Genomic DNA, 24,943 nt, shown 5'->3' on the forward strand with positions numbered 1-24,943 from the left:
ATTAGCTCGGAGTGCGGTGTGGTCCTGTTCCCGATTAATTTGGAGTGTGGTGCATTGTTGATCACGATTAGCTCGGAGTGCGGTGTGGTCCTGTTCCCGATTCGTTTGGAGTGCAGTGTGGTACTGTTCACGATTAGCTCGGATTGCAGTGTGGTCCTGTTCCCGATTAGTTTGGAGTGTGGTGCGTTGTTGATCACGATTAGCTCGGAGTGTGGTGTGGTCCTGTTCCCGATTAGTTTGGAGTGCGGTGTGGTCCTGTTCCCGATTAGTTTGGAGTGTGGTGCGTTGTTGATCACGATTAGCTCGGAGTGCAGTGTGGTCCTGTTCCCGATTAGTTTGGAGTGCGGTGTGGTACTGCTCACGATTAGCTCGGAGTGCGGTGTGGTCCTGTTCCCGATTAGTTTGGAGTGTGGTGCGTTGTTGATCACGATTAGCTCGGAGTGTGGTGTGGTCCTGTTCCCGATTAGTTTGGAGTGTGGTGCGTTGTTGATCACGATTAGCTCGGAGTGTGGTGTGGTCCTGTTCCCGATTAGTTTGGAGTGCGGTGTGGTACTGCTCACGATTAGCTCGGAGTGCGGTGTGGTCCTGTTCCCGATTAGTTTGGAGTGTGGTGCGTTGTTGATCACGATTAGCTCGGAGTGTGGTGTGGTCCTGTTCCCGATTAGTTTGGAGTGTGGTGCGTTGCTGTTCCCGATTAGCTTGGAGTGCGGTGTGGTCCTGTTCCCGATTATTTTGGAGTGTGTTGCGTTGCTGTTCACGATTATTTTGGAGTGTGGTGTTGCCCTTTTCCCGATTATTTTGGAGTGTGGTGCATTGCTGTTCCCGATTAGCTCGGACTGCGGTGTGGTCCTGTTCCCGATTAGTTTGGAGTCTGGTGTGGACCTGTTCCCGATTAGCTCAGAGTGCGGTGTGGACCTGTTCCCGATTAGTTTGGAGTGTGGTGCGTTGCTGGTCCCGATTAGCTCGGAGTGTGGTGTGGTCCTGTTCCCGATTAGTTTGGAGTGTGGTGCGTTGCTGTTCCCAAAAAGCTCGGAGTGCGGTGTGGTGCTGTTCCCGATTAGTTTGGAGTGTGGTGCATTGCTGTTCCCAAAAAGCTCGGAGTGCGGTGTAGTCCTGTTCCCGATTAGTTTGGAGTGTGGTCTGTTGCTGTTCCCAAAAAGCACGGAGTGTGGTGTGGTCCTGTTCCCGATTAGTTTGGAGTGTGGTGCGTTGCTGTTCCCAAAAAGCTCGGAATGTGGTGTGGCCCTTTTCCCGATTATTTTGGAGTCTGGTGTGTTGCTGTTCCCGATTAGCTCGGAGTGCGGTGTGGTCCTGTTCCCGATTCAGTCGGAGTCTGGTGTGGTCCTGTTCAAGATTAACTCGGAGTCTGGTGTGGTCCTGTTCCCGATTAGCTCGGAGTGCGGTGTGGTCCCTTTCCCAATTCGTTTGGAGTGCGGTGCGTTGCTGTTCCTGATTAGTTTGGAGTGCGGTGTCATGCTGTTCCTGATTAGCTCGGTATGTGGTGTGGTCCTGTTCCTGATTATTTTGGTGTGTGGTGTGTTGCTGTTCAACATTAACTCGGAGTCTGGTGTGGTCCTGTTCCCGATTAGCTCGGAGTCTGGTGTGGTCCTGTTCCCGATTTGCTCGGAGTCTGGTGTGGTCCTGTTCCCGATTAGCTCGAAGTCTGGTGTGGTCCTGTTCCCGATTAGCTCGAAGTCTGGTGTAGTCCTGTTCCCGATTAGCTCGAAGTCTGGTGTGGTCCTGTTCCCGATTAGCTCGGTGTGCGGTGTGGTCCTGTTCCCGATTAGCTCGGTATGCGGTGTGGTGCTGTTCCAAATTAACTCGGGGTGTGGTGTGCTGCTGTTTGTGTTCAGGTATGAGTCTGGTGTGCTGGTGTTCTTGTTCAGATTGCTTTATGATCTGAACAGAATGTTGGAAGAATTTTTTGTATTTCTGTTGAGATTCCTGGAAGAGTCTTTCCATTTTTTGGGTTATCTTCTGACCTCGCAGGAATGCTTCCTTGCATTTTTCTTCAGCTTCCTGGTGGAACCTCTTGGCATCCTGACGTTTATGTTGAGAGTATTGACTTTGTCCTGCTCGGAATTCGGCTCGCTGATGAACCGGATCAGGTCGGCCGACTCGGTGATCATTTTGCTGATGTGCGCTCCGTTGTGTGAGAGTGATTTTATTGACCCTGCGGGTAGTATCCAGGGGTTCCACTGCTTGGATTTTATGTTCAGTTCGGAGATCAGATCGGTGAACCAGATCAGCTCGGAGTTCGGATCGCTGATGAACCGGATCAGCCGGGCCAACTCAGGGATCGTTTTGCTGAGATGCGCTCCGGGTGTTGGGTGGTCGACATCTGTGGCCTGCTGGCATCATCACCTGTCATAAAGGACCAAACAATTAAAATGTGTTCTAGAAATGAAAATAATTAAATCCTCAACAAAACTACGATGAGATACAAATCGTTTTCTTTCCTCCATTTTTATAAAACATGTTTCATTAATTTCGTCCTCAGGGTTAATGATGCTTTGAATATTACCCCGCACACACGAAGCGATACATGGCGTGAAGCAATTGGTTCATATCATTCAAAACAGGAAACTTAATGTTTGTAAGGACGTTATAAAGGACACAAACAACAGGCACGAATCGCTAATGTAAGGTGTTGGATCGGGTGGTGTTGAAGACACTGCGGAAAACGGCCGTAAAACTGGAATTAATTTATTTATACGACTTTTACAATCTTTATTTTATTTGAATTGAATTATATACTTCAACAATGGAGAACACAAATCGTCTGTCATAATACTTCCAGAAACCTCCAGTTTCACACGACTTCAATTTAAATAAAGGTTCAATGGAATGGTGTGAAAGGGGAGTGATTGGAACCGCTGACTAGTAATTGAATAAAGTAATTAATTGTGATATTAGATACGCGTCAGTTGTGTGTCAAGTTAGACGATGTCCACTCGTCCCTTTGTCTGTTTCTGAAATTATCAAACCGTTTGACCCCATCAGTACCATTCTAATCTTTGGAATCAGTCTTTTGTTTGTTCTTTTAGCGTTTGTTCAGCCGTGCTGCGCAATTCTACACGGAGAAACACCGTAATGGGGCCATGGCATAGCAGGAGCTGTGCGGAGGGAGGAGAGTTCACTGAGGGGTCGCTCCGCGCACCAGACCAGTCCGCGTCCAATGCTGAGTGAGCGAGGATGGAGCTTGGCTCATCATCAGTGATGTGTGCGCCCAGCCGATAAAGGTGGGGGGCGAGAACGAACAGAGGAGGAGAAACCTGGAAACACCGATCCGGAGGCTGCGTATGGTCATGAACTGCGGAGGCAAAGCCACACACTACCCAGCCGACGTCTCGCTTTGGAGCTTCTGCGACCCGTTCCGCCAGACTCTGCATCATGTTTGCCCGCAAATCTCCTCAGTCCCATCATTACCTGCTTTGTCTATCTGTTGTGGTGTGTCTGAGGGCCCATAAGGACATAGCTTATTTTAGAATCTCCCTTTTCGTCATTGGTTAGGGTTTGGGTTAGTAACCAATTATCTTCTTCCCGCTGCATATGCCCACATCGTGAAAAATAAATAATGACCCGGACGAACACCTTTTATATTGACATGGGTTTAAGCCCTGCTTGAGAGAACGTCCAACCAATCAATGTTGGTGGAACAAACTGTCCAACCAATGGGTGGAAATGAATGTAACAAAGACAGACAGACGAACAAGCGTAGTATTATGTCGAGTGACATGGCTTCTTGAACATTCCTTCCAGTGAACATTCATTGTTCATGAATTAAACTGACTTGATCTCCACTTCATTCTGATCGTGGTGGTCCTCAATGGTGATTGAGGGAAGAGCCTGTGGAAGGATTAATTGGTAGCGGTGAGTCAACACCGCACACCGGTTCTCGTCGTACGTCAGGCTCGCTCGGCCTTATTTGAATACGACGAGCGACTCCTCATCGGTGTAACGATGGGTCGATTTTGACTTCCATTCCGCATGGTATCGTGGCTTTCAGACATGTTATCTGTTGGGGGAGACCCCCGAAGCGATGTACCGTTCAAACTGGGCAACCGGTTGAGTGGTATTTCAACAATAGTTTCGTCAAAGCGAAATTGTGGAGAGCGCAATTGACGATCAAATTATAATTGGTGACCAAGGGAACCAGAACCAGGAGGGTTCCTACTGCACTGATGCCACTGTGGCCCGGCCGACATAGAATTAGAGGGATCTTTAGAGGGTGTGGTGGTGTGACCCTCACTACCCAGTACCCCCAGAACTCCCTCCACCCTCCACCCTCCTCAGGTTTGCCCAGTGCCACCCATCTTTCACGTAGTGGGATGTGGCAGCCCTGTATCACCACCGGATAGTCTCGATATGATGGCGATACTGGCGCAGATAATGGCCAAACTGAGGGCGAGGGATGGGGGGAAACTAAGAGGGGGAGAGGTGGGAAGAAACTGAGAGAGGGAGAGGTGGGGGGAAGGAGGAGAAGCTGAGAGGGGGCGGGGCAAGGGGGAACAGTGCCACATATAAAGAGAGCCTGGCCATCGATTGTTGTCCGCATGGAGTGCTGTGATTGGTCGATCGCAGTCACGTGGTTTCAAAGCACCATGTTTCCCCAAATTTGAACAGCTTTGACTGTGCTCAAGGAATACAAGGAAGGCTGTCTCTCTCACCCATTTCTCAGACATAGGAATGAAACTCTTCATCGCTGGAGAGCGCTACTTCATGTCGAACGCCAAGACCACCATCGTTTAACCAGAGTCAGCGCTCGAACGCCAGACATCCCATCCATGACATCATGAGCCCTATCTGACCGGTCGTCATCACGTGAGGTCATTCATCCCACCTACGATGTCCCACAAACGTGAATACTACGAAGATTTTTTTTCGTTCATTCATACTCTTCATTTCAATGCAGGAAATGTACTGAAAATATATCGCCTTTGGATGTAATTCAAAGGGTGGAGACAACGTCTCCAAGTTTTCATGACGTCACCAAGTTTTATTAGTGAGTGCTGAATTACAGAGAATCTGCAGCGATGAACGTGTGTGGACGAGTATGTACGTCGGCTCCATCTCTCTTGTACTGCGTGTTCAATGGGATCGCGGCTCGCTGGGGAGTAGCAACATGGCGCCTCTCGTTCTCCATCTGGGGAGTAGCAACATGGCGCCTCTCGTTCTCCATCTGGGGAGTAGCAACATGGCACCTCTCGTTCTCCATCTGGGGAGTAGCAACATGGCGCCTCTCGTTCAGTTGGCCAGACTCTCTTTGAAGACGGCACTGAGGGGGTGTGGAAAAGGGGAAATCTGAGAGGGTTACGAAAAGCTTTTAAAGTGACAAGAAATACGTTCATTCAAGATTCTGCACAGAGGTGTTGAGAAAAGGAAGGAATAAAGAATGACTGAAGGAAGGATATGCAGGCAGTCGTTCCCTCCGTCTTTCCTTTTATTTTTTTTGTTGTTTGAACCGAAGAGCCGAAGGAAGATAAATAAAGATAAAGACGAGGAATGTGAAAGTATAACACTTGGGAGAAAGAAATCGTGACGAGGCACGGCACAGACAGGATTTGCATGTCGACTAGTTTAGGCCTGAGACTCATTGAGACCGCTTGGAACGAGTTTCATGATCTTATTAACCAGGACGAAGTGAAACGGGAATTTAAAAAATATTATCTTTTCATTTATTACCTTCACCCGGACCGACTCGATCGCCCCCACTTGACTGTCTCGTTCAATCCGGTCAGAAGTCCTCCCACTTCCGGCCGCGACACTGATGACGAATGAATGAATAAATCAATGAATGAATAAATGAAATGAATAAATCTCGGCTTCCACTGGACGAAATCGGTTGCAAATTTCGGAAGGAAATCCTTTGTACGTCGAGGTGATATGTTCATAATTTCATCAACGTCCATTTCCTCATCTTGAGTTTTTATTAACGAAAACCCTCGAAATTTACATCCACGTCCGTCAGTCTGTCCGTCCGTCAACCCTCGAAATTCACGTCCACGTCCGTCAGTCTGTCCGTCCGTCAACCCTCGAAATTCACGTCCGCGTCTGTCAGTCTGTCCGTCCGTCCGAAATGTGTCGACGGCTCATATCTCGAAGGCTGTACGTCGAAACGAGCTGAAACTTGGAATATACATCGGACAGCACGTCCAATTACCGGCTTTCAAAACAAATTGCACCGAAATGTCGTTTTGGCTTTTGTGCTAATTTTTTCTCATCGTCAACTTTCCACGCATCACACACAAAATGTCAGAAACATCATGCGATTCTTCTTGGTTTCCACTCGGGGGCAGCACTCGCTATCATTGATGGATATGCATTGGTAGATCAATTTATCTTGCATCAATTTTGTCGTCTACAATTGTACGTACTCATTACCCTGTGCTTGCGAAGTGAAAAGCAGGGTTAAGTGATCAGTAGCGTACGTACGTACGTCATACGTATGTATCTGCATTTTGTTGAGATTAAAACCGTTCAGCGGAGGAAATTGAAACTGTACCACATGTTACATGGCAATGTGATACAGCGGTCACTCTTTTGAGGTCAACGTAGGCCAAAGGTCATCATCGGGCAATTTTCTAAAAATCCTCAATTTTCATCCGAAGGTCGAGAAATTTGTTGAGGATTTGCACATCAAGTCACTGAATTCAACCATCAAAGATAGTGAAATGTGATAATACTTTAAATAAAAGGAATAATTAAATTAGTTTGTGTAAGGATATTGCGTTGCTGCATTGACTGATTGTCTGGACTTTGGGTTGTAGGTCCATTGATGTTGAGTAAGCTGCTGATGTGGACTGGGGTTGTGGACCCATTGTTTGGAGAGGTTCTGGGCTGAAAGGATCGAAACCTCGATGAGGAACGGTGCCCAAATGATGATCCGGGCTGTTGGGAAACCATTCATTTGCTTTCAGGTTCAGGTTCCTACTTCAGGTAAGGGAACCATGTTTTGAGGTTAACATCATTTACAACAATCCTTTAAATTATATTATATTTCAAGAATTGCCGACGATACTGTACAATTGATTGTGTATGTGTGTGTGTGTGTGTGTGTGTGTGTGTGTGTGTGTGTGTGTGTGTGTGTGTGTGTGTTTGTGTGTGTATGTGTGTGTGTGGTGTTTATATAAGTGTGTTAGCATGTACAGCCTTCCCCCCATGCTTCCTTCCCCTCCCAGCCCCTCATGCTGCCTTCACCTCCACTTGCACTGCCTTCCCTTCCCCTCACACCACCTTTCCTTTCCCCTCACGCTGCCTTATCTTCCAATCACGCTGCCTTTCCTCCCCTTCCCCTCACCCTTACCTCCTCCCAAGCACCCTCCCCTCTGCATCCCCAAAGGACATCTCCGGGCAGTCTCCGCGTGCTGTATTAACATGCTGTTTTAACGTACCCCATTTCGTTCAACCCCAAACTACACCCTCACCCTCTTCTTCACAAGTCCCACTACCAAACAAAAGCGGTGAACCCTCCCTTCACATTTACCTTCTCCCAAAGCACCACCCCTCCCCACTTCCCTTCTCCCCCTTCATATATATATATATATATATATATATATATATATATATATATATATATATATATATATATATATATATATATATATATATATATATCTCTCTCTCTCTCTCTCTCTCTCTCTCTCTCTCTCTCTCTCTCTCTCTCTCTCTCTCTCTCTCTCTCTCTCTCTCTCTCTCTCTCTCTCTCTCTCTCTCTCTCTCTCTCCAAAAGGACCATTCCACAAACACTTCCATCTACTTTCTCAACATCCGTCACAAAGAGGTTCAGTCACTCAAACTCTTGGGTCTCACTCTCTGCCATGATCTTTCCTGGGAAACCCAAATTTCCAACCTGGCCTCCAAAGCCAGTTGCTGACTGAGAATCCTCCATCGTGCAAAGTCCTTCCTCGGCACACCTGAGCTCCTATCCCCCTTCAAGGCCTTCATCCGCAGCTTGATGGAGTCCCGCTCTCCCCTCTGAGCTGCCTCACATCTTGCTGAGCTTCACGTCATGGAAACCAAGGCTTTCAAGATAAATGGAATCTCCCACAATGAAGCTGAGTCTCTGGACCTCTCACTTCGCCATTGCCAGGTTGGTGGTCTCTCTGTCTTCTTCCACCTCATATCTGGTGTTGCACCTGCTGCCCTCTCCGTGTTTTGCCCCCCACCACCTCAGGTATCTGCAGGGCACATGTGGTCCACCAGCAACCAGTAATCCCCTCCTAGTGAAACTGCCTTCAATCCAGACCCACTGATCACCTCCACTCATTTATTCCTCTCTTTTCCCACCTGTGGAACCACCTACGATCATCCCTTAAATCTCATTCTTCCCTCCAGATCTTCAAGACACCTGTCCAGCACCATCTTAAGTCAACCCCCATCAAAAATCATGATCTTCTCTGACACCTGTTGAACCATCCCACACCCCTCCCAAAATGTTGTCCGTCCTGTCTCCATATTGTCCCTCACCCCTCGTCGTTACCTGCATATCCCTTGTTTGTCCATCTCCATCTCCCTTCTCCCTCCGCTCTGCAGTGAGTGTTTCCCCCTTCCTCCTGCTTTTTTCCCTTTGCTATGTTTCTCATCTGTTTTCGGTCTTCGCCCTTCCATGAGCCTCGACCGTGTATATAAGTCAATATAACACGGAGATTCCGTCTTCAAAACCTCATTTATCTTTTCCCTCCGATTGTTTGCTTCCTTTTTCCCTCAGTGTCCATCGACGAGGAGATCAGATCCTGTCTCCATGACGAAACACACACCCGTTCTGTGGAGGAATCGATCCTTTCATCAGTATCTGTGAGGGAAGAGCTCCCGGAGGGATGACCGGGTGCATGGGACGGGGAGGGTGAGTTCCCAATTTCTGTGACGTCACGTCTTCGCACTCATTTATCCTGAGGTAATATCGGCGATCGATAAATCACCTCGTTTGTTTCATCCATCGTTTTTTTTAACACTCGGTTTCTTCAGAAAACGATAAAAGCTGCAGGTTTGACTCTTTATAACCGGTGATTACAATGTTGAACGGAATCGATTTTACCTCAGTTGTCGTGCCTGTGTGACAGGAAATGCCGGTGGTTTGAACGTGAAGTCGACGCGCTTCCTGTAGAGAACGACGGAGTTTTACACATAATATTTACGGTTATATAAATAAATACAGGTAAGGTCACGTGTGTGTGTGTGTGTGTGTGTGTGTGTGTGTGTGTGTGTGTGTGTGTGTGTGTGTGTGTGTGTGCGTGCGTGCGTGCGTGTGTGTGTGCGTGTGTGTGTGTGTGCGTGTGTGTGTGTGTGTGTGTGTGTGTGTGTGTGTGTGTGTAAGTGTGGAAGTGTATAATTATATATAACATCACCACATTCTCCCCTCCTCACCCCTTTGTGTTTGGATCATGGCGTCGATAAAGACCGTTTCGAATCGTCAAAGGTTTATTAACTTGCCGTGACGTCCCAGGTCCAGACACGAGACCAGATGAGCGAGTTAAGAAAGCAAGGCAATGACAACGGACGATGTGACGACACCTGCAGCTCGTTACTTGGAGACGAGGTGAGGAATGGTCGAATGATGACGTCCACCACACGTCCCTTGAGTTTATTAAATAACAAATCATTTTTGTCTCCCCGTCTCTCATCAAATTGTGTGACGCGATGTATGTAATTAAATAAATGCCTGCACACATTTCGTTTCCATGGATACCTCCTCAATGGGAGACGAAGACAAAGGAAGTTCATTCCGACCCAATTCAAGGCTCCTCGAGGATACCTCGGACACAAGGACTCGCCCGATGCTCTCGGAGCCCAAAGGTCGCTCTCGATAAGTACCTGCAACGAGGAGGTTCGAATCCCGTAGCCGTTCTCGCCGAGCAGTCATATGACCTCGATGATGAAAGTTCACCATTCACCACGATCCTGGTCCTTTGCAGACATGCTCTGACAGCCGGGTACGTCCACCGACCTGCACCTGGCGATGATGATCATTTGGGTTGTGATCTCCTTTAGGTGGAACGCAGACCTCTCAAGGGTCAACGCATCTCCTCCTTCCATTGGGATCTCCTTTCAAGGAACGAGTTATTGATGTTGGTGTTGTAGAAATGACCCGAGTGGGGTAAAACTGTTTCATATGACGTCATTTGTTTAACTAGTGTGGGCCCGTAGGTGCATGCCAGTATGTGCAGCTTCGTTCCTTCGCTCTCGTAAACAACGACTGGATTGGGGCATTGTTTCAATTAGATCGAACCAACCGTATCATAAATGGCCATAACTTGGGAAACACCTTGGAAACATACTCAGGTCCCCAGCGTCAATTGTGACGTCATATCAAACGAAGAAGAAGAAGAATTGTGACGCCCCCTCTCTCTCTCCCCCCAAGTCTCGCCCCTCCTCTCTCCCCCCTCCTCTCGCCCCCACTCTCACACCCCCTCTCCAGTACCCCTCTCTCGCCACCTCCTCTCTACCCCTCTCTTGAATTGTGACGCCCCCTCTCTCTCACTCCCTCCTCTCTCGCCCCCCTCTCTTGCCCCCCTCTCTCCCCCTCCTCTCTCGCACCTCTTCTCTCTCCCTCCCCTCTCTCGCCCTCCTCTCTCGCCCCCTCTCTTGCCCCCTCTCTCCCCCTCCTCTCTTCCCCCTCCTCTCTCACCCCTCTCTCTGTAAATGTATTCACAAATGTCTACCAAGCACAACAATTAATTCAAACCTTGAGAAAAAAACACCTTTCAAACCTTTGGAAACAGCTGAAACGGATGAAGAACGATATCAAACATTGAAAATGCACATACTCAAGTCCCCAGCGTCGATTGTGACGTCATACCAAACGAAGAAGAAGAATTGTGACGTCAATCGTGCAAAAATAAATAAATATACATTAATTGTGACGTCATAGCACCGTGTCCTGTCATTGGTTGACAGACGTTATTGGTCATTATTGGTTTACAGACAATATATAGGTCGTTATTGGTTGACAGACATTGGTCATTGTATCACGTTACTATTTTTATTACTGCCAATTATTGTGCTATTATTATTAATACTAGTACGTGCCCATAAAAAAAAAAATTAATAGCGAACGCAGTGAGCTTCATACTTAACGCGTGCACGTGAGAGAATAGGAAACAACAACACAATAGCCCTGGCTATTGTGAATCCGTGTCGTTAGCTATGACCTTTTGCTTCCGGTTGTTGTAAAACGCTGTGCGGTGTATTGATGACGATGACGGTGACGATTGGGTTTTATTTCTATCTTGTGAATATTACTTAACGCGTGCACATGAGATAATAGGAAACAACAAAAACAACACAATACCCTGCCAATTGTGAATCCGTGTCGTTGGCTCTGACCATTTTGCTTCCGTTTTTTTTTTGCTCCTGGTTTTTTTTTTTGTTTCCGGTTTTTGTCATGGGGAATGATGCATGCCGGGAGATCATGACCGGAAGTGTTTATATATTTATTCAAATTTTTTTCCCCAAAGTTAATTTTATACTTCCAAAAGTGATTTTTTTTCATGACAGGAAGTGTTTATTTAGTATTTAACATTACCGGGAGTGATTTTGAGACTCTTTCCGGAACTTTTAATTTCTTTTATTCTTGACCAGAAGTGATCGTTTATTTATTTATTTATTCAATTATTTTTTCCCAAAGTTAATTTTAATAAAGTTATCTCCCACATCATCAAAAAAAATTTTTTAATCGTGATTTACATTATTTGATCGCTGATCCCGAATCCAGGCCGAAGTAACCGGAAATTGCGTCAAAATCATCAGCTGTGCGGTGCTTACATATACCACGGTCTAGTTGGCAAGTATACAGTTGTGAACAAGTTTTATGTAAAGTCAGAAGCGAATGTAAAAAGAATTCTACATTCGATTCTTGGCTTTACCTATTCCATATTAAATAAATATTCAAACTGCGAGCGAGAAACAACAACCACACAGGCCGTTTCTTCGCTCTCGCGTGCCCGTACGTGCGTGGCGGGGAAGTTCGCATATTATTCACAGTTACGATTATTCGCAATTTAGTTTTAATGCCCAAATATTCAATTAGCGCCAACGTATTTTGCCTTTTCGCAATGTCATCGCAAGGAAGAAGAGAAGAGAGAAAAAAATTACTTCCTGGTTCGGAGCACACCAGCTCACTCTGATGTTACCGAAATTTATGCACCGTCTAATATGAAAACGATCATAACTTGGGGCATTGTGTTTATCTATAAATGCGCATAAGAAATCGAGAAATTATTAGAATACACGAAGTCATCACTCTCCGGAAGCCCTACGTTGTAACCCGTAATGGGGAGCGCGACTGAGCTTCCCTTTCCCTTCCCCATCGACCACGCCCACGCAACAACGTGTCTTGTCATTGGTTTGGTAAATAAATGGCCATAACTTGGGAGGCACTTGTCCGATTAATATCAAACCTTGAAAAGGCACATCCTCAGGTCCCCAGCAATATACCTGGCAAGTTTCAATTAGATCGGACCAGTGGTTGTCGAGAAACATCGGTCACACACACACGCACACACACACACACACACACACACACACACACACACACATTGCTGGAATTATAGATAGATGCTGTTATCATAATTCTGAGATATCTTGGGGGAAAAAATGGCATGATAAGGTGGAACGACACTTCAGCTGCGATATATACACCTTTCCAACACTGAAAAAAGCAATAAAATGGCCGTAACTTGGGAACCGCTTGTCCGATTAATATCAAACCTTGAAAAGGCACATCCGCAGGTCCCCGGCAATATTCCTGGCAAGTTTCAATCAGATCGGACTGGCGGATGTCGAGAAACGGCAGTCGCAGACAGACAGACACACACACACACACACACACACACACACACACACACACACACAGATTGCTGGAATTATAGATACATTTCTTCGTGCAGTATTTGTTTTGTGAAAGCGTGATGTACTAGTCATGAAATAGATATGTGTTGCATATGTAATAAAAAGACGTGTTGTCTGTTTCTGCAATCACCAAACCTTTGGCTGTGTTCTTTTCCCCCCTAAGTCTGTTCTTTATGTTCTCTTTAAAGTTCACACCAGCCTTGCAGAGCGAGTGTTGGCGGGAGATTGAGATGGGCATCGTTAACGACGAGTTGTACGAGGCCACAATGTTCTTCCTCAACGAAGACAGCCGACTGATGGACTTGGAAGAAATGGATCCAGTGACGAAGGAGAACGTGAAAACATGTGTGTAATTTGCAAACGAGTGTGATGTGTAAACTTGATCCAATAATGTGATGGCGATGATGATGGCAACAACGACGACGAGTTGGTGGAGATGATGGTGCTTGGGGGGTTTGAGGGGGTTATTGTTTGTTAATTATGTGAATAAATGTGGGAAATAGTTCGCCAACTCACAATTATTTGGGGGATTTGATCACGATCCAAGAACCCTTCCTCAACAAATCCATGGTGATCGAGGGGAAACCATTGAACGGCAAGGCCCTCCTGGACTTCAATATAAAATAAAATAATGATTTTTGTTGTTTTTTTGTCGACCTTGTCGAGGTTCGAATGAGAGCTAACACACAACGCACAGCAAGGGGGGCATGAGACAAGAGGGGTGGAAGAGGGAAGGACAAAACAGTGGGGAGCAGAGACATAAGAGATCTGTGGAAGGGAGAGGGATGGGGTGGGGAACATGGGGAATAAAGATGGACATTACAGGGACTTTCAGGAAGGAAAGCAGGGAATTTGAAGGAAGTGGGTTTGGGGTGGATTAACGGGGGTAGAAAAGATCAAGATTTTGGATGGGGGAAGACATGAGATGGTGGTGAACAGCTGTTTTGAAAACCTGGAGGGAAAAGAGTGAGGGAGTTTATTCCAAAGGCAGGAAAAAAGAGGAATTAAAGAGTGAAGGTGAGCAGTGATTAGTAATTTTGGTAGTTTTACCAGAAAGGGGTTGTTGGCGGACCTTGAGCGCCCTGTGGAAATGTGGGGACAAATCGCAGAGAGAGCGAGGTTGGAGAGGAGACGGTAGAAGACAGACAGACCACCGACCAACCTGCGATGAGAGAGTTTGAGGCCCAAAGACAGCCTCATCGCGGGAGGTGCCAATGATCCTAAATGCCTTGGTTTCCACAGCGTGAAGCCGAGAAAGGTGGGAGGCAGGAGCACCAGCCCAGAGACGAGAGCAGTACTCCATCAGGCTGCAGACGAAAGCAAAGCCCGTGAGCCTTGAGGAACTCCAGTCTGGATAGGAGGAGGGGTTGAGAGAACTCCATTTAGAGCCACACGTTGGCTGAGACAGGAGAGAAAGTCTGCGAGCCATGAGTGGAGATGGCCTTGGGTACCATAGGAAGAGGGTTTGGTGAGTAGGACAGGGTGTCAGACCGTGTCAAAAGTGTCAGACCGTGATATGTCTCGGGATGTGGCTAAGATTTCATGTCTGGCATTGAGGACCTCCATCCATTGTTGGGAGAGCAGAAGCAGCATATCTAGGGTGGAGTGACCCAGTCTGAAACCAAATTGATGATCGGAATTCAAGCCATTGGAGAAGAGGAAGGATTTAATGTGCGAAGCATTGATGAAAGCGATGATGATTTTAAGGATTAAAAAAACAAAACAACTAAGTTTAGCTGTGCTGAAGCAGTCTTATACACCAACGACCCTTATACAATGTAATAAGACGACGTTGAGTCGCAATTTAGGAGATGGATGTTTTATTGATTACTATCGAACGGAGCGTCAATCAGCATCGTACATAGACATTTGGCAGTCTCTTTTTCACCATGATATACATGTCCCATCCTTTAATACTCGCATGGTATTTATCAATGGTATATATCAATGTATTGCATGGTTTTTGGAAGTATTATGAAGGCGATTTGTGTTTTACAGTCCTCAAGGCAGTATTAACGAGAGTGAAGTCGATGGCACGCCATTGTAAATTCCCACTCTTCCCACCAAAAGCAAATTTGGAAGATGGCAAAAAGTTCCACCAATAACGACCTAATATCACATGAGGAGTTAAATGTTTTTTCCCCCATTTTGACACCTGTGATTCCACTCCAGCCAAACAGAGCCAGAGATACTGATGACTGTGAGTTAACTAATGGGGGCTCAGATTACCATTGATGTCATAACTGATGAATCAATCAGTGTCAACATTACAAAGACAAGCTTATATTTGCATGCTCTCTCTCACTTCCCGGTTCTCTTGCTGTAATTCAACCTTGAGAAGTACAGTCCAAAAAGCTTTGGTTAATATGTCGTGTTTGTTTTCTTGAATATTAAATTTCTGAAGTACCAAACAGCTTTTCGCTCTCATATGAGCCTCGACAGTGTACACAAGAAATATCTGTTCCTATACTATTATCAAGAAAAAGAGCATTCAGAAATTGCAGACCCTCGCCAGGACTGCTTTTGTGTGGTGTAAATTGTATAGTGTTTATTTTCTGGTGTGTTTCATAATTACTTAGAGATATAATTAGAACTTCCACTTTATAACTGCTGGCAGTGATGACCAGGTACTAAGACGTCCCGCTTTGATGCAACCTTGCTTTGATCAGACACCTGATCCTGATCCGTGACGTTTTTTTATTATTATTATTATTATTATTATTATTATTATTATTATTCATTTGAATTTAGAATAGGATTAAAATAAATGAAATTCAAATCAAATGGAAGACCAAATCAGTACATTCCTCCATTGTAGTAATCAGAAGGAATCCGAACAAACAAAAAACAAAGATGAAGTCATCAGGAGGAGCCTGGATAGCGTTCGCATTTCATCTGCTCCTCCAGTACCCTCAAACCCATCCAGGCACAGCCAAGTGAGCATTATTCAAAAAAATAATAACAATAATAAAAAATCAAACCAAAAAAATCACCCAAATCAAAAATTAAACAATTCTGGCTGCCAGACCATGCGTCCGATCAAGTTTAAATTTAAAATATGTGTTCCATATCACCACGAGATCATAAATATGAAATTTCATGTCGATTAATTAAGCGGTTCCAGAGAAAACATTATTTAATATTTTTCCTCAATCCAATCTGGCTGCCAAGCCATGTGGCCGATCAATTATTCCTTAACAAACTTGTACGTCTATAATGGCTTGGGGAACATTTGTGTGAAGTTTCCCCTTGATCTGTCCAGCCATTCTGGAGAGGATTTTTGAAGGTTAAAAAAAAACATGGTTGCCACACCACGTGACCGATGACGTCATAATTATGATTAAAACATTCTTTACGAGTCGTCGCACATATGGTGCGAATTTCGTCTCAATCTGACAAGCGGTTGTAGAGAAAAACACAAAAGTTCTATGCGGCCAAACGGATCGACAGACAAACGGACCCAAACGCAATACCCTCTCATTCGGCGAGGGTAATAACTATTTTTTATTATTTTTTTTCGAAGTAATGTGTTTTTATAAAGAAATAAAATTAGAAAAAAAATGTTTGGCTTGGGATCCTCAAAACCCCAGGTTACCTATTGAGGGTTAAGTGATTGATATTACAGGATTGGTCTCTCATTAAGGTATGGCCTTTGGTTGTCACGGATCACTCATTAGATGTCTCTCTTTGGTGGAGCCTTTGGTTGTGACATAGATCGTTCATTCGTTCTCTCCCTGAGGTCTCTCCCTGTGTTTGTGACACCGATCGTTCATTGGGTCTCTTCCTGTGGTTGTGACATGAATCGTCCATTTCGTGCCATTTTACGTGTATCGGTGTTAAATGTGATGTGTGGATTAAAAAAGGTCTTCACTGAATTATTTATTTTTTGTAGAGAGAGAGAGAGAGAAACCGACATAACCACAGAAGAGATCAGTTGGGGTTACATTGTGAGAGTTGTCAATAACATTTTCATTGTCTTCCAGGCAGGTATGGCCGAGCAGACGGTCGTGATGAAACACCGTCAACAAGCTGCACAAATACGGCTGCATCAACGAAATCTGCTGTCGGAATCAAACGCAAAAGAAAAGTACGAGTATGTAGTTGCCGTTCCGGCAGTAGTTCTCTTCCAGAGTCGTGTCGCTGTGAGTGCTGTGAGTGGAAAAGCAAAGAAGCATTGAGGGAGAAGGTCCGGAGGAAGAAGCTGAAGCAAAACTTTACGGAGTTGAAAAATAATTTGGATGAGCTTGTTGGAATCAGTCATGTTCCTGAAGCAATGATCCTGAACAAAGCGACAAAATGTGTGGTTGAGCTCAGAGAGACTGAGAGGAGACTTTTAGAGGAGAAAGAACGGCTGCACGTGAAAAAGATTGCCCTGAACCTGAAGAAGGAAGCACTTGAATTGGAACAAGGATCCTTAAAATAGAAAAAAGAAATGTCATACTTGGAACAAGCAAACTTAAATCACACAGGGAATCACTAGGGTCACACAGGGAATGTATGGTTTATTCAGTTATAAGATGGTTCCAATTTTGTTGTTGTTGCTTGTGTTGTTCGTTCTCTAAATCAACTTGGCACTGATTGAACAACTTTGTTTGTTGGGAAGAAAAAACAATTTATTTTTGTGATTCATAAATTTTTGTTTTATTTATAATTTATTGTTTTATTTATGATTTATAATTTATTGTTTTATGTTTAATGAATAAATAAAAACCTTGAAGTTTCTCAGTGGGATGTAACTTTTGGGGTATAATAAAATAATTCCGTGGTTAGGTTCATGGCTGCACGTCAGGTATCAAGTGAACAATCAAATCCCAGACAATCTCTTTGTTCAAGCCACCCTCGTAAGGTAATTCGGAAAAATATTTTATTTTGGAATCCTTGACAAACTGCACCTCCGTGGAACCGTTGGTGATTTCCCCAGAAATTAACGAGGCAGGGAATCCCAGGAAATGAAAGAGGCAGGGAATCCCAGGAAGTGAAAGAGGCAGGGAATCCCAGGAAATGAATGAGGCTGTGAATCCAAGGAAATGAATGAGGCAGGGAACCCCAGGAAATGAAAGAGGCAGGGAACCCCAGGAAATGAAAGAGGCAGGGAATCCCAGGAAATAAAAGAGGCAGGGAATCCCAGGAAATTAAAGAGGCAGGAATCCCAGGAAATGAAAGAGGCAGGAATCCCAGGAAATGAATGAGGCAGGCCAATTTGATCATATATTCTCCCGCATTGAAGAAACAAATAAAAACTCCATAATTTGGGAAATACGAATCCTCATTTTACAAACAGGCACAATGTGAGGCTCGAACCTTTGTCAGGCCACTCTCAACCTTTGGCCGAAACATTGTGCTTTTGAATCCCTCGAAAGTCATCCGAAACGACCTCGTGTGAATTGCCACCTTGCTCACCTGTGTGAATGTAAATAAGGAAACACTCTACTCGAACAAGGTGTTTGGGTGAATGAGTCAGTCCTCATCACAGAATACGAGTCGATGTGAAGGATGGTGTCTGTCCACAATGGCGGACAAGATTAAATAATGGATTTTTTAAAATCAAATATGAAACTTGCTAGTTCATTTACAAAGTTGACCTTTCGAGCAGAACGAAGAAGGAAAAGAGGAAGAAAAAGAAGTATGGAGATGGGGGGCGAATTATCAAGTAAGTGAATGAATCGCTTGTTTTATAATCATCGTTATATGATAAAAATAACAAGTAATGTCAGGGACAAAGATCAAAGGGACTAGATCCAAGATCAAGGGTCAAGAGTGGGTTCTGTGAGTGGGTTCCAGGTCGTCTTCGGTCATTAGATGAAGGGGATTGGGTGGAAAGATGAATGAGGATCTACAAATCAGGAAGATGGACGTGAAACTCAAGGGTCAAAGATCAAGCGTCCATTCTTGCTTGCAGAGTTATCTGATGCTGCGGATCCCCCGACGAAGACCGTTGGGGTCTCACTCTTTGCTTCCCTGACCTCCCAGGATGCAGAGCGCCCCCTCTGACGATTACACCACCTCGGCTGGTTAAAGTGTTCTTCGTATTTTATTTAATTTTTAGCAGCGTCTCGCGTAGCGAACGCTGCTCAAAGAGAGCTCGGTGTTGTTCTTGTTCTTCTTCTTGTGAAGACAAAACCTTTATATTAGGACTCGGCTCCTTTATAAACATGATCCGAATCTCCTTAAATACTAAACACTTGTACACATCCTCACATTAAGGGTGCCTTTTGAGAGCGTCTATCATGAACTTTTAAATATATTCGGACATTTGCTTTAAAGTTTCGAAAAGTTCACGTTACTATTTAAAGATGATTCCATTTAATATATTGTAATTTCATAAATACATTATTTATTTCATAAGTATATGATATTTCGTAAATACAGTATGACGGGTCTCGCTATTGGCTTAATCAAGGCACGTGACGAAATATCGGAAGTTGTTTTTTTTTTGTTTTTTTTTAGCCCACAAAACCTTTAGGACGCTGCTCTTGGACACATTTGTCCTTGCTTATGAAAAACAAGCTGTTTGAAAGCGTGTGCAGCTCACGAACACAAATTTTAAAATAATTATTTTTTTCCCGCTTCTCAATGCGGTGACGTCACTTCCTGTCTCGTCACGAGAGTGCCATGCGTGACTCGATTGAGATCCCTTTGAAAGACACAGACGAGGTATGTAGCAGTGACAGGTCGGTTAGTAATGGAAATACTCTTTATAAAGGTGGAAGGAGTGTCGAGGGAGTAATAAAGGAGCACGAACGTGATATCTTCAGTCATTCTGAGCCTGTCTTGTTGTGCCGACCCAGTGTGGACAGTATACGATGAGCACTGTGACTCTTGCACTTTGTATCAAACTTTCCTTGAATCCAACATGATGATGATTGGATGATTTATTTTTAGTTCATTAATCTGTTTTACGTTGCATAAACGTCATCGAGATTCGCGATTATGACGTCAGACGCTGCATGACGTCATACGTCATCGCCCCTCCGGCGGTGGAGTACAATTACCCTGCTCCTCCTCTAACTTGATACACCTGTTTACAGGAATGAGTGGGCTGCATGGACTGGGGTTTTCCAACGGCGTATCTCGGTCACTTCCAGCACAACGTTTCCATCGAGGCTGGAACATGTCACGGATGAACAAACACCTGCTCAACTTCTTCCGGTGCTCCTTGTGCCCTGAGTACCTTGTGCCGCCCATCATAAAGTGCATGGACGGTCACATGGTTTGCCTCACGTGCCGGTCAAAATTCACCTGCTGCCCCATTTGCTGGGGTCCGATGAGCGGTGGCCGTAACCTGTCCCGGGAAAAAATGGCGGAAGTCGTGCACTTTCCGTGCAGGTACGCTTTCTCGGGCTGTCGAGTGAGGATTCCGTACACCGACAAGCCGGACCACGAAGACCTGTGTGAATTCCACCCGTACCCTTGCCCCTGTCCGAGTATCTCCTGCAGGTGGCAGGGTCGGCTCGAGGCCATGGTGCCGCATCTGCGAGACGAGCACAAGTTCATTATGGAATTAGAGGAGGAGGAAACACGAATAGTTTTGAAAAAAATCGAACTCAGTGACGCCCAGGACTGGGTCATCATGCAGGTTTGCTTTGGCTTCCATTTCCTCCTCGTCCTGAAGAAGCAAGGGGAATCCAATGGCCGTGATCAGTTTTTCACCATCGTGATACTCATCGGGACACGCAAGCAGGCCGAGCGCTTCATGTACCACGTCAAGCTCGTCGGTCATCGCCGTCGTCTCACCTGGGATGCCACGCCGAGCCCCGTTCAAGAAGGCATCGACGCAGCGATTCTCAACAAGAACTGTTTCTCCATCGACTTGAGCACCGCGCGTCTGTTTACCGAGAACGGAAATCTCACCCTCCACGTGACCATCTCCCAGTCGCCCTCCCAAACGTCAGGTGCTGAAGGATTCGCATCCTTTGGAGCATTGCAATTGGGACAGAAGTGTAACGTACAACCCGTTAGCTGCTTCGGCTATGCACACCGGACCCTCCGACAGACCTCTTGGCACCGCAGGGAACCTTCTTGGTGACCTTGTCATTTCGTAAAAAACGTTCTCACCATCGCGTTTTCGGCTATCCTCAAGGTTTCGAGTTTTCACTTGATGTGTCGGTGATAAAGGTCATCTCTGCACCATTTCTGGAGCCAGCGAGCGCGACGATTTCCTCGTCAACGCCTCTTCTCCTGCGGCTCCACCTGCAGACCTTGAGGATTCTCCTGCGTTTTCAATTTGACCGGTTCGGTTGAATGTTTTGTGAATTTTTTGAATTTAGTGTTCTCAAGTCATTTTGAATTGACACCCGACCCAAAGAACAGCTTGAATCGCCAATACAGGAGGTCGTTTCCTCGCATCCCCACCGATGGCCACCCTGAGCGTGCAGAGCGATTTGCCGGCGTGTCCTCCCATCGATGAACATGTCCCTTTGGGTTTCCCCACATGAACAGCAAGGCCTGATCATAATCTCCAAAAGTTTTTTTTTTTTTTGTTACATCCAGTTCACTTTCCTTCGTACTAAGTGTGGATTCCACGTACAGTAAGTGCCGTGGATCCTCTGTGCAGTTTGAATAAAGAATTGGGGCTTTTTGCCCACACAAGACACACTCGCTCCCAGTCCCGTTCCTTTACCCTGTTAGTTGGAGACGAAGCCTTTGTACAAGCCAATGGCAAAGCCAGGAATTTATGTTTGAAATGCTTCAAGTTGTGCATTTTGGGTTCTCCTACATTGAGCTGTGGACTCAGGCCTTGTGGAGTTGTCGTCTCAGTATCCGATGAAACACCGTATCTGTGAAGCTGATACAATCGGGTAATCAATCACTGAATCATCACGTTTGAGATGAAATTTGCAAATAAATAAATAAACAAGTGGAGTGTCGTTCGAGACAACGAGAAGACACTTTTCTTGTCAACAAGTTCAGCTGAAAATCTCTTGAGTTGACCTTGGAAAAAAATAATTGAAACAAACTTTAAAATGTTGCCAAGAGTCTTAAAATTAATCATATACTCGTCTAATAAAATAAAAAAAACAACTGTTTGTGTTTACCCGAGTAAACAATATTAATTAATTGAATGAAGTTCCTCACTTGCACATCTGTGAATAACATCGAAGTTTGTACCTGGACAATGCTCCGATCAGTCATTTTGTTTGAAGATATCACAAGACACATGAAAGAGCGTGGAAATGTTTAATTCGGCATTTGTTGAAGTCTTCAAACTATCATAACTTAAACAAACAAGGACAAATGTGTCCAAGAGCCGCGTCCTAAAGGCAATAACAACAACAACAACTTCCGATATTTCGTCACGTGCCTTGATGGAGCCAATAGCGAGACTCGTCATGGTGGCTCCTCGTTCACGACGAGAAAATCGTGTATTTACGAAATTACAATACATTAAATGGAATAATCTTTAAATAGTAACGTGAACTTTTCGAAACTTGAAAACAAATGTCCGAATATATTTAAAAGTTCATGATAGACGCTCTCAAAAGGCACCCTCAATGTGAGGATGTGTACAAGTGTTTAATATTTAAGGAGATTCGGATCCTGTATATAAAAGAGCCGAGTCCTAAAGGTTTTGTCTTCACCACAAGAAGAAGAACAACAAGAAGAAGAAGAAAAATGAGGAGCTCTCTTCGAGCCACGTTCGCTTTGCGAGACGCGGCTAAAAACTGAAATGGTGTCGTACGGGACAAAATACGTGTCGTACGGGACAAAATACGTGTCGTACGGGACAACCTCAACGAAAAGTAGAGGATAATCTGAATTTGGTCTTGGGCTTGCTCTTGTTATCTTGAATTGTAAATGCGTACCAATCCTGTGAGCTACACCTGTCATACCTGCTGCTTCGGTGAATGAGGAAGATCATGTTGAACTCTTGAAACGGCTTTATCCTTTATCCCCCAGATAACTCGGGAGAGGGGGGGGGGCAGCCTTCATCCTTGCAGAAGCTACAACGCCCTGCATTGTACCAAACGTGTGTCGATGTTAAAGTTGGTTTTGAAGTTCGTCTTGTCTCTCACTGCTTTGTTTATAACACCATCCCAATGTCTTCCTGCGGTACTATTTCAGGTTCCTGGGTGAGTGGTCTGAGCACCTCCTGCACCTGGAGCTGGTGAACTGCCGTTGGATCACAAACAAGTCCTTGGAATCTGTAATCAAGCTCTGCCCAAACCTTCGCGACCTGGACCTGTCGTCATGTGACTGAATACCACCCAGAGAATTCAAGCAGCTCTCGTCCTTGCAGAGGCTACAACGCCTCGTCCTGTACCGAACGCAGATCGATGTGAGGTCTTTACGAAGTTTATGTTCGTTTTACTCTCTCGCAGATTTGTCATTAATAAAACCATTGTAAGTAAATCTTGATTTTTTTATGGCAATGTGAAATTGAGACCCCCCCCCCCACCCTACTTCTTCTGCCCCCCCCCCAGGCAAGTGGATTGAAAGTCTAACGCAGATGGAACTCGAGGGGGAGCACTCGGGAGAGTGCAAAACCTCCACCGCCAATACTGCTGGGTCACTCAAGCGAACCTTATATCTTATTCATTAAATTTGATGTCAACAGTGCTGACAGTTATAGTTCTTCACTAAATTCACACTAATCGTCTGGAATACATTGTGCACAAACGCTCAAGCCGGATTTTCGATTTAGATCTTTGTTCACCTACAGCGCCCCCTCGAACTTTGGGGATCTCCGGTTTCAAACCGCATTTTCGGTACTTTTCATTCAAATGGATACCGAGTAGTTATCAGAAGATAGAACTGGATGAGATTTGAAATGCATAATCTTTAGGTGATTCCCTATCCGCTATATGACATCCATTTTGCTCTATATATCTTATAGTTTCCATGCTCGGCGACCCATCGCCACCGACCGGCTTCTCTGTTTGTTTGTTGGTGACCAAAATATCTCAAAAAACTTGTGGACAGATTCGGATGAAAATTGGTGGAGAGCTTGTGATATGTGACAACGACAAAATTCTTAGATTTTGGTGAAGATCCACATCCGGTTCTGGATCCGAGAAGTTTTTGAGTGATTCTTCACCGTTGAGAGATCGGACCTAAAGCGACGTGGAGCAGGATATCTCAAAAAGTTATGGACGGATTCGGACGAAACTTGGTGAATGAGTTGGTTCGGTGACAAGAAGAAGCCGATTAAATTTTAATCCAGGTCCTAATCCATATGAAGCCTCTCAGTGGGATACAAAACGTAAACTGAACAGCATGGCGGAGGTACGTGCTCTCCCGAGAGTCTTCGAGTTTACGCAGCATTTATCTTGTGACTTTCAATAAACAACTCTCCTCCTCTCATCACACCCCCTTCCCTTCCCCTTCCTCATCGTTTTAAATCCCTTTTTTTTCTTCCTTCCAGTGTGTTAATAACTTAGAATACTGAACAGTTTTGTTGGGCTTGTTATTTTGTCAAGTTATATTTTTTCGGAAACATTCTGGTGGCATTTTGTCTCTTTAATTGGACTATACAGGACTTGGATTAATAGGAAGTCAAAAACTGCACACAATACTTATGGTGATTTAATTGTTCCACACTGAAACTGTTCCACACAGGACCTGGAGCTTGGCTGGTGTGAGCGTGTGCAATCAGGCGGTGGCACTCTCAGTGAGATGGTGCGAGAGATGCCCAGTCTGCGCCGACAGGTGTTAACAGGTAACCGCTCCGTCAGCAACACTGTGACGTAACAAACGAATGAGACGGACCGACATGATGAAGATTTTCAATTGTTCGTCAGAACAAACAGTGATGAAAACATAACCTCTGTCCACCTTCGTTGGAGGAGGTAAACAATAGACACGTGAAGGACAAATGCTTGGGTCATTGTCCTTTGTTTACAGATCTTACATTTCAACAAATTGCTGATTGGGTCCAGGTTGAGCTGTTTGAGGGTTGTATAAACAAGTTTATTCAGCGCATCTAGCGTTCCCCCTTTTCAAACTTTGAAGTAAAACAAAATTCTAAATTATAGACTCGACATAAACACTGCGTTTTCGTTCGACTGCATTCCTTTAAAAAAATCTTTTCTTTCGGTCAGCTTTGGAGAACATTTACAAATTGCTGATTGGGTCCCGGTCGATCCGTTCGAGGGTT

At 45.0% G+C, this 24,943-nt stretch overlaps 3 protein-coding genes across 10 annotated transcripts; 2 read left to right on the forward strand and 1 right to left on the reverse strand.

Moving 5' to 3' along the window:
• Positions 1-897: 897 nt before the first annotated feature.
• On the reverse strand, positions 898-6,328 carry LOC147007780 (uncharacterized). The gene is made up of 2 exons (XM_085866376.1): positions 5,686-6,328; positions 898-2,364 (listed from the first exon to the last, which is right to left on the reverse strand). Exon 2 carries the CDS (start codon positions 1,960-1,962, stop codon positions 898-900), a length of 1,065 nt encoding a protein of 354 aa, XP_085722502.1. The 5' UTR covers positions 1,963-2,364; positions 5,686-6,328.
• A 58-nt stretch (positions 6,329-6,386) lies between these two features.
• LOC147007781 (uncharacterized) lies at positions 6,387-24,483 on the forward strand. 7 transcript variants are annotated; one of them, XM_085866432.1, is made up of 6 exons: positions 6,387-6,939; positions 8,711-8,845; positions 9,063-9,157; positions 9,446-9,538; positions 13,038-13,194; positions 16,833-17,571. In XM_085866432.1, exons 4-6 carry the CDS (start codon positions 9,464-9,466, stop codon positions 17,270-17,272), a joined length of 672 nt encoding a protein of 223 aa, XP_085722558.1. In that variant the 5' UTR covers positions 6,387-6,939; positions 8,711-8,845; positions 9,063-9,157; positions 9,446-9,463; the 3' UTR covers positions 17,273-17,571. The 7 variants fall into 7 exon arrangements, 4 of the variants coding, with proteins under 4 accessions (XP_085722558.1, XP_085722557.1, XP_085722559.1 ...); XR_015053887.1 differs by lacking the exons at positions 6,387-6,939; positions 8,711-8,845 and adding exons at positions 22,912-23,125; positions 23,271-24,483 and having other exon boundaries at positions 8,903-9,157; positions 16,833-16,936; XM_085866431.1 differs by lacking the exons at positions 6,387-6,939; positions 8,711-8,845 and adding an exon at positions 8,846-8,896.
• LOC147007782 (E3 ubiquitin-protein ligase Siah1-like) lies at positions 19,360-21,550 on the forward strand. 2 transcript variants are annotated; one of them, XM_085866428.1, is made up of 2 exons: positions 19,360-19,503; positions 19,878-21,549. In XM_085866428.1, exon 2 carries the CDS (start codon positions 19,880-19,882, stop codon positions 20,873-20,875), a length of 996 nt encoding a protein of 331 aa, XP_085722554.1. In that variant the 5' UTR covers positions 19,360-19,503; positions 19,878-19,879; the 3' UTR covers positions 20,876-21,549. The 2 variants fall into 2 exon arrangements, with proteins under 2 accessions (XP_085722554.1, XP_085722555.1); XM_085866429.1 differs by lacking the exon at positions 19,360-19,503 and adding an exon at positions 19,519-19,661 and having other exon boundaries at positions 19,878-21,550.
• Positions 24,484-24,943: the final 460 nt, after the last annotated feature.

The sequence above is a fragment of the Eptatretus burgeri genome, chromosome 25, assembly GCF_056783735.1.
Source record: "Eptatretus burgeri isolate ZD-2024b chromosome 25, Ebu_testis_v1, whole genome shotgun sequence".
NCBI classification, from domain to species: Eukaryota; Metazoa; Chordata; class Myxini; order Myxiniformes; family Myxinidae; genus Eptatretus; species Eptatretus burgeri.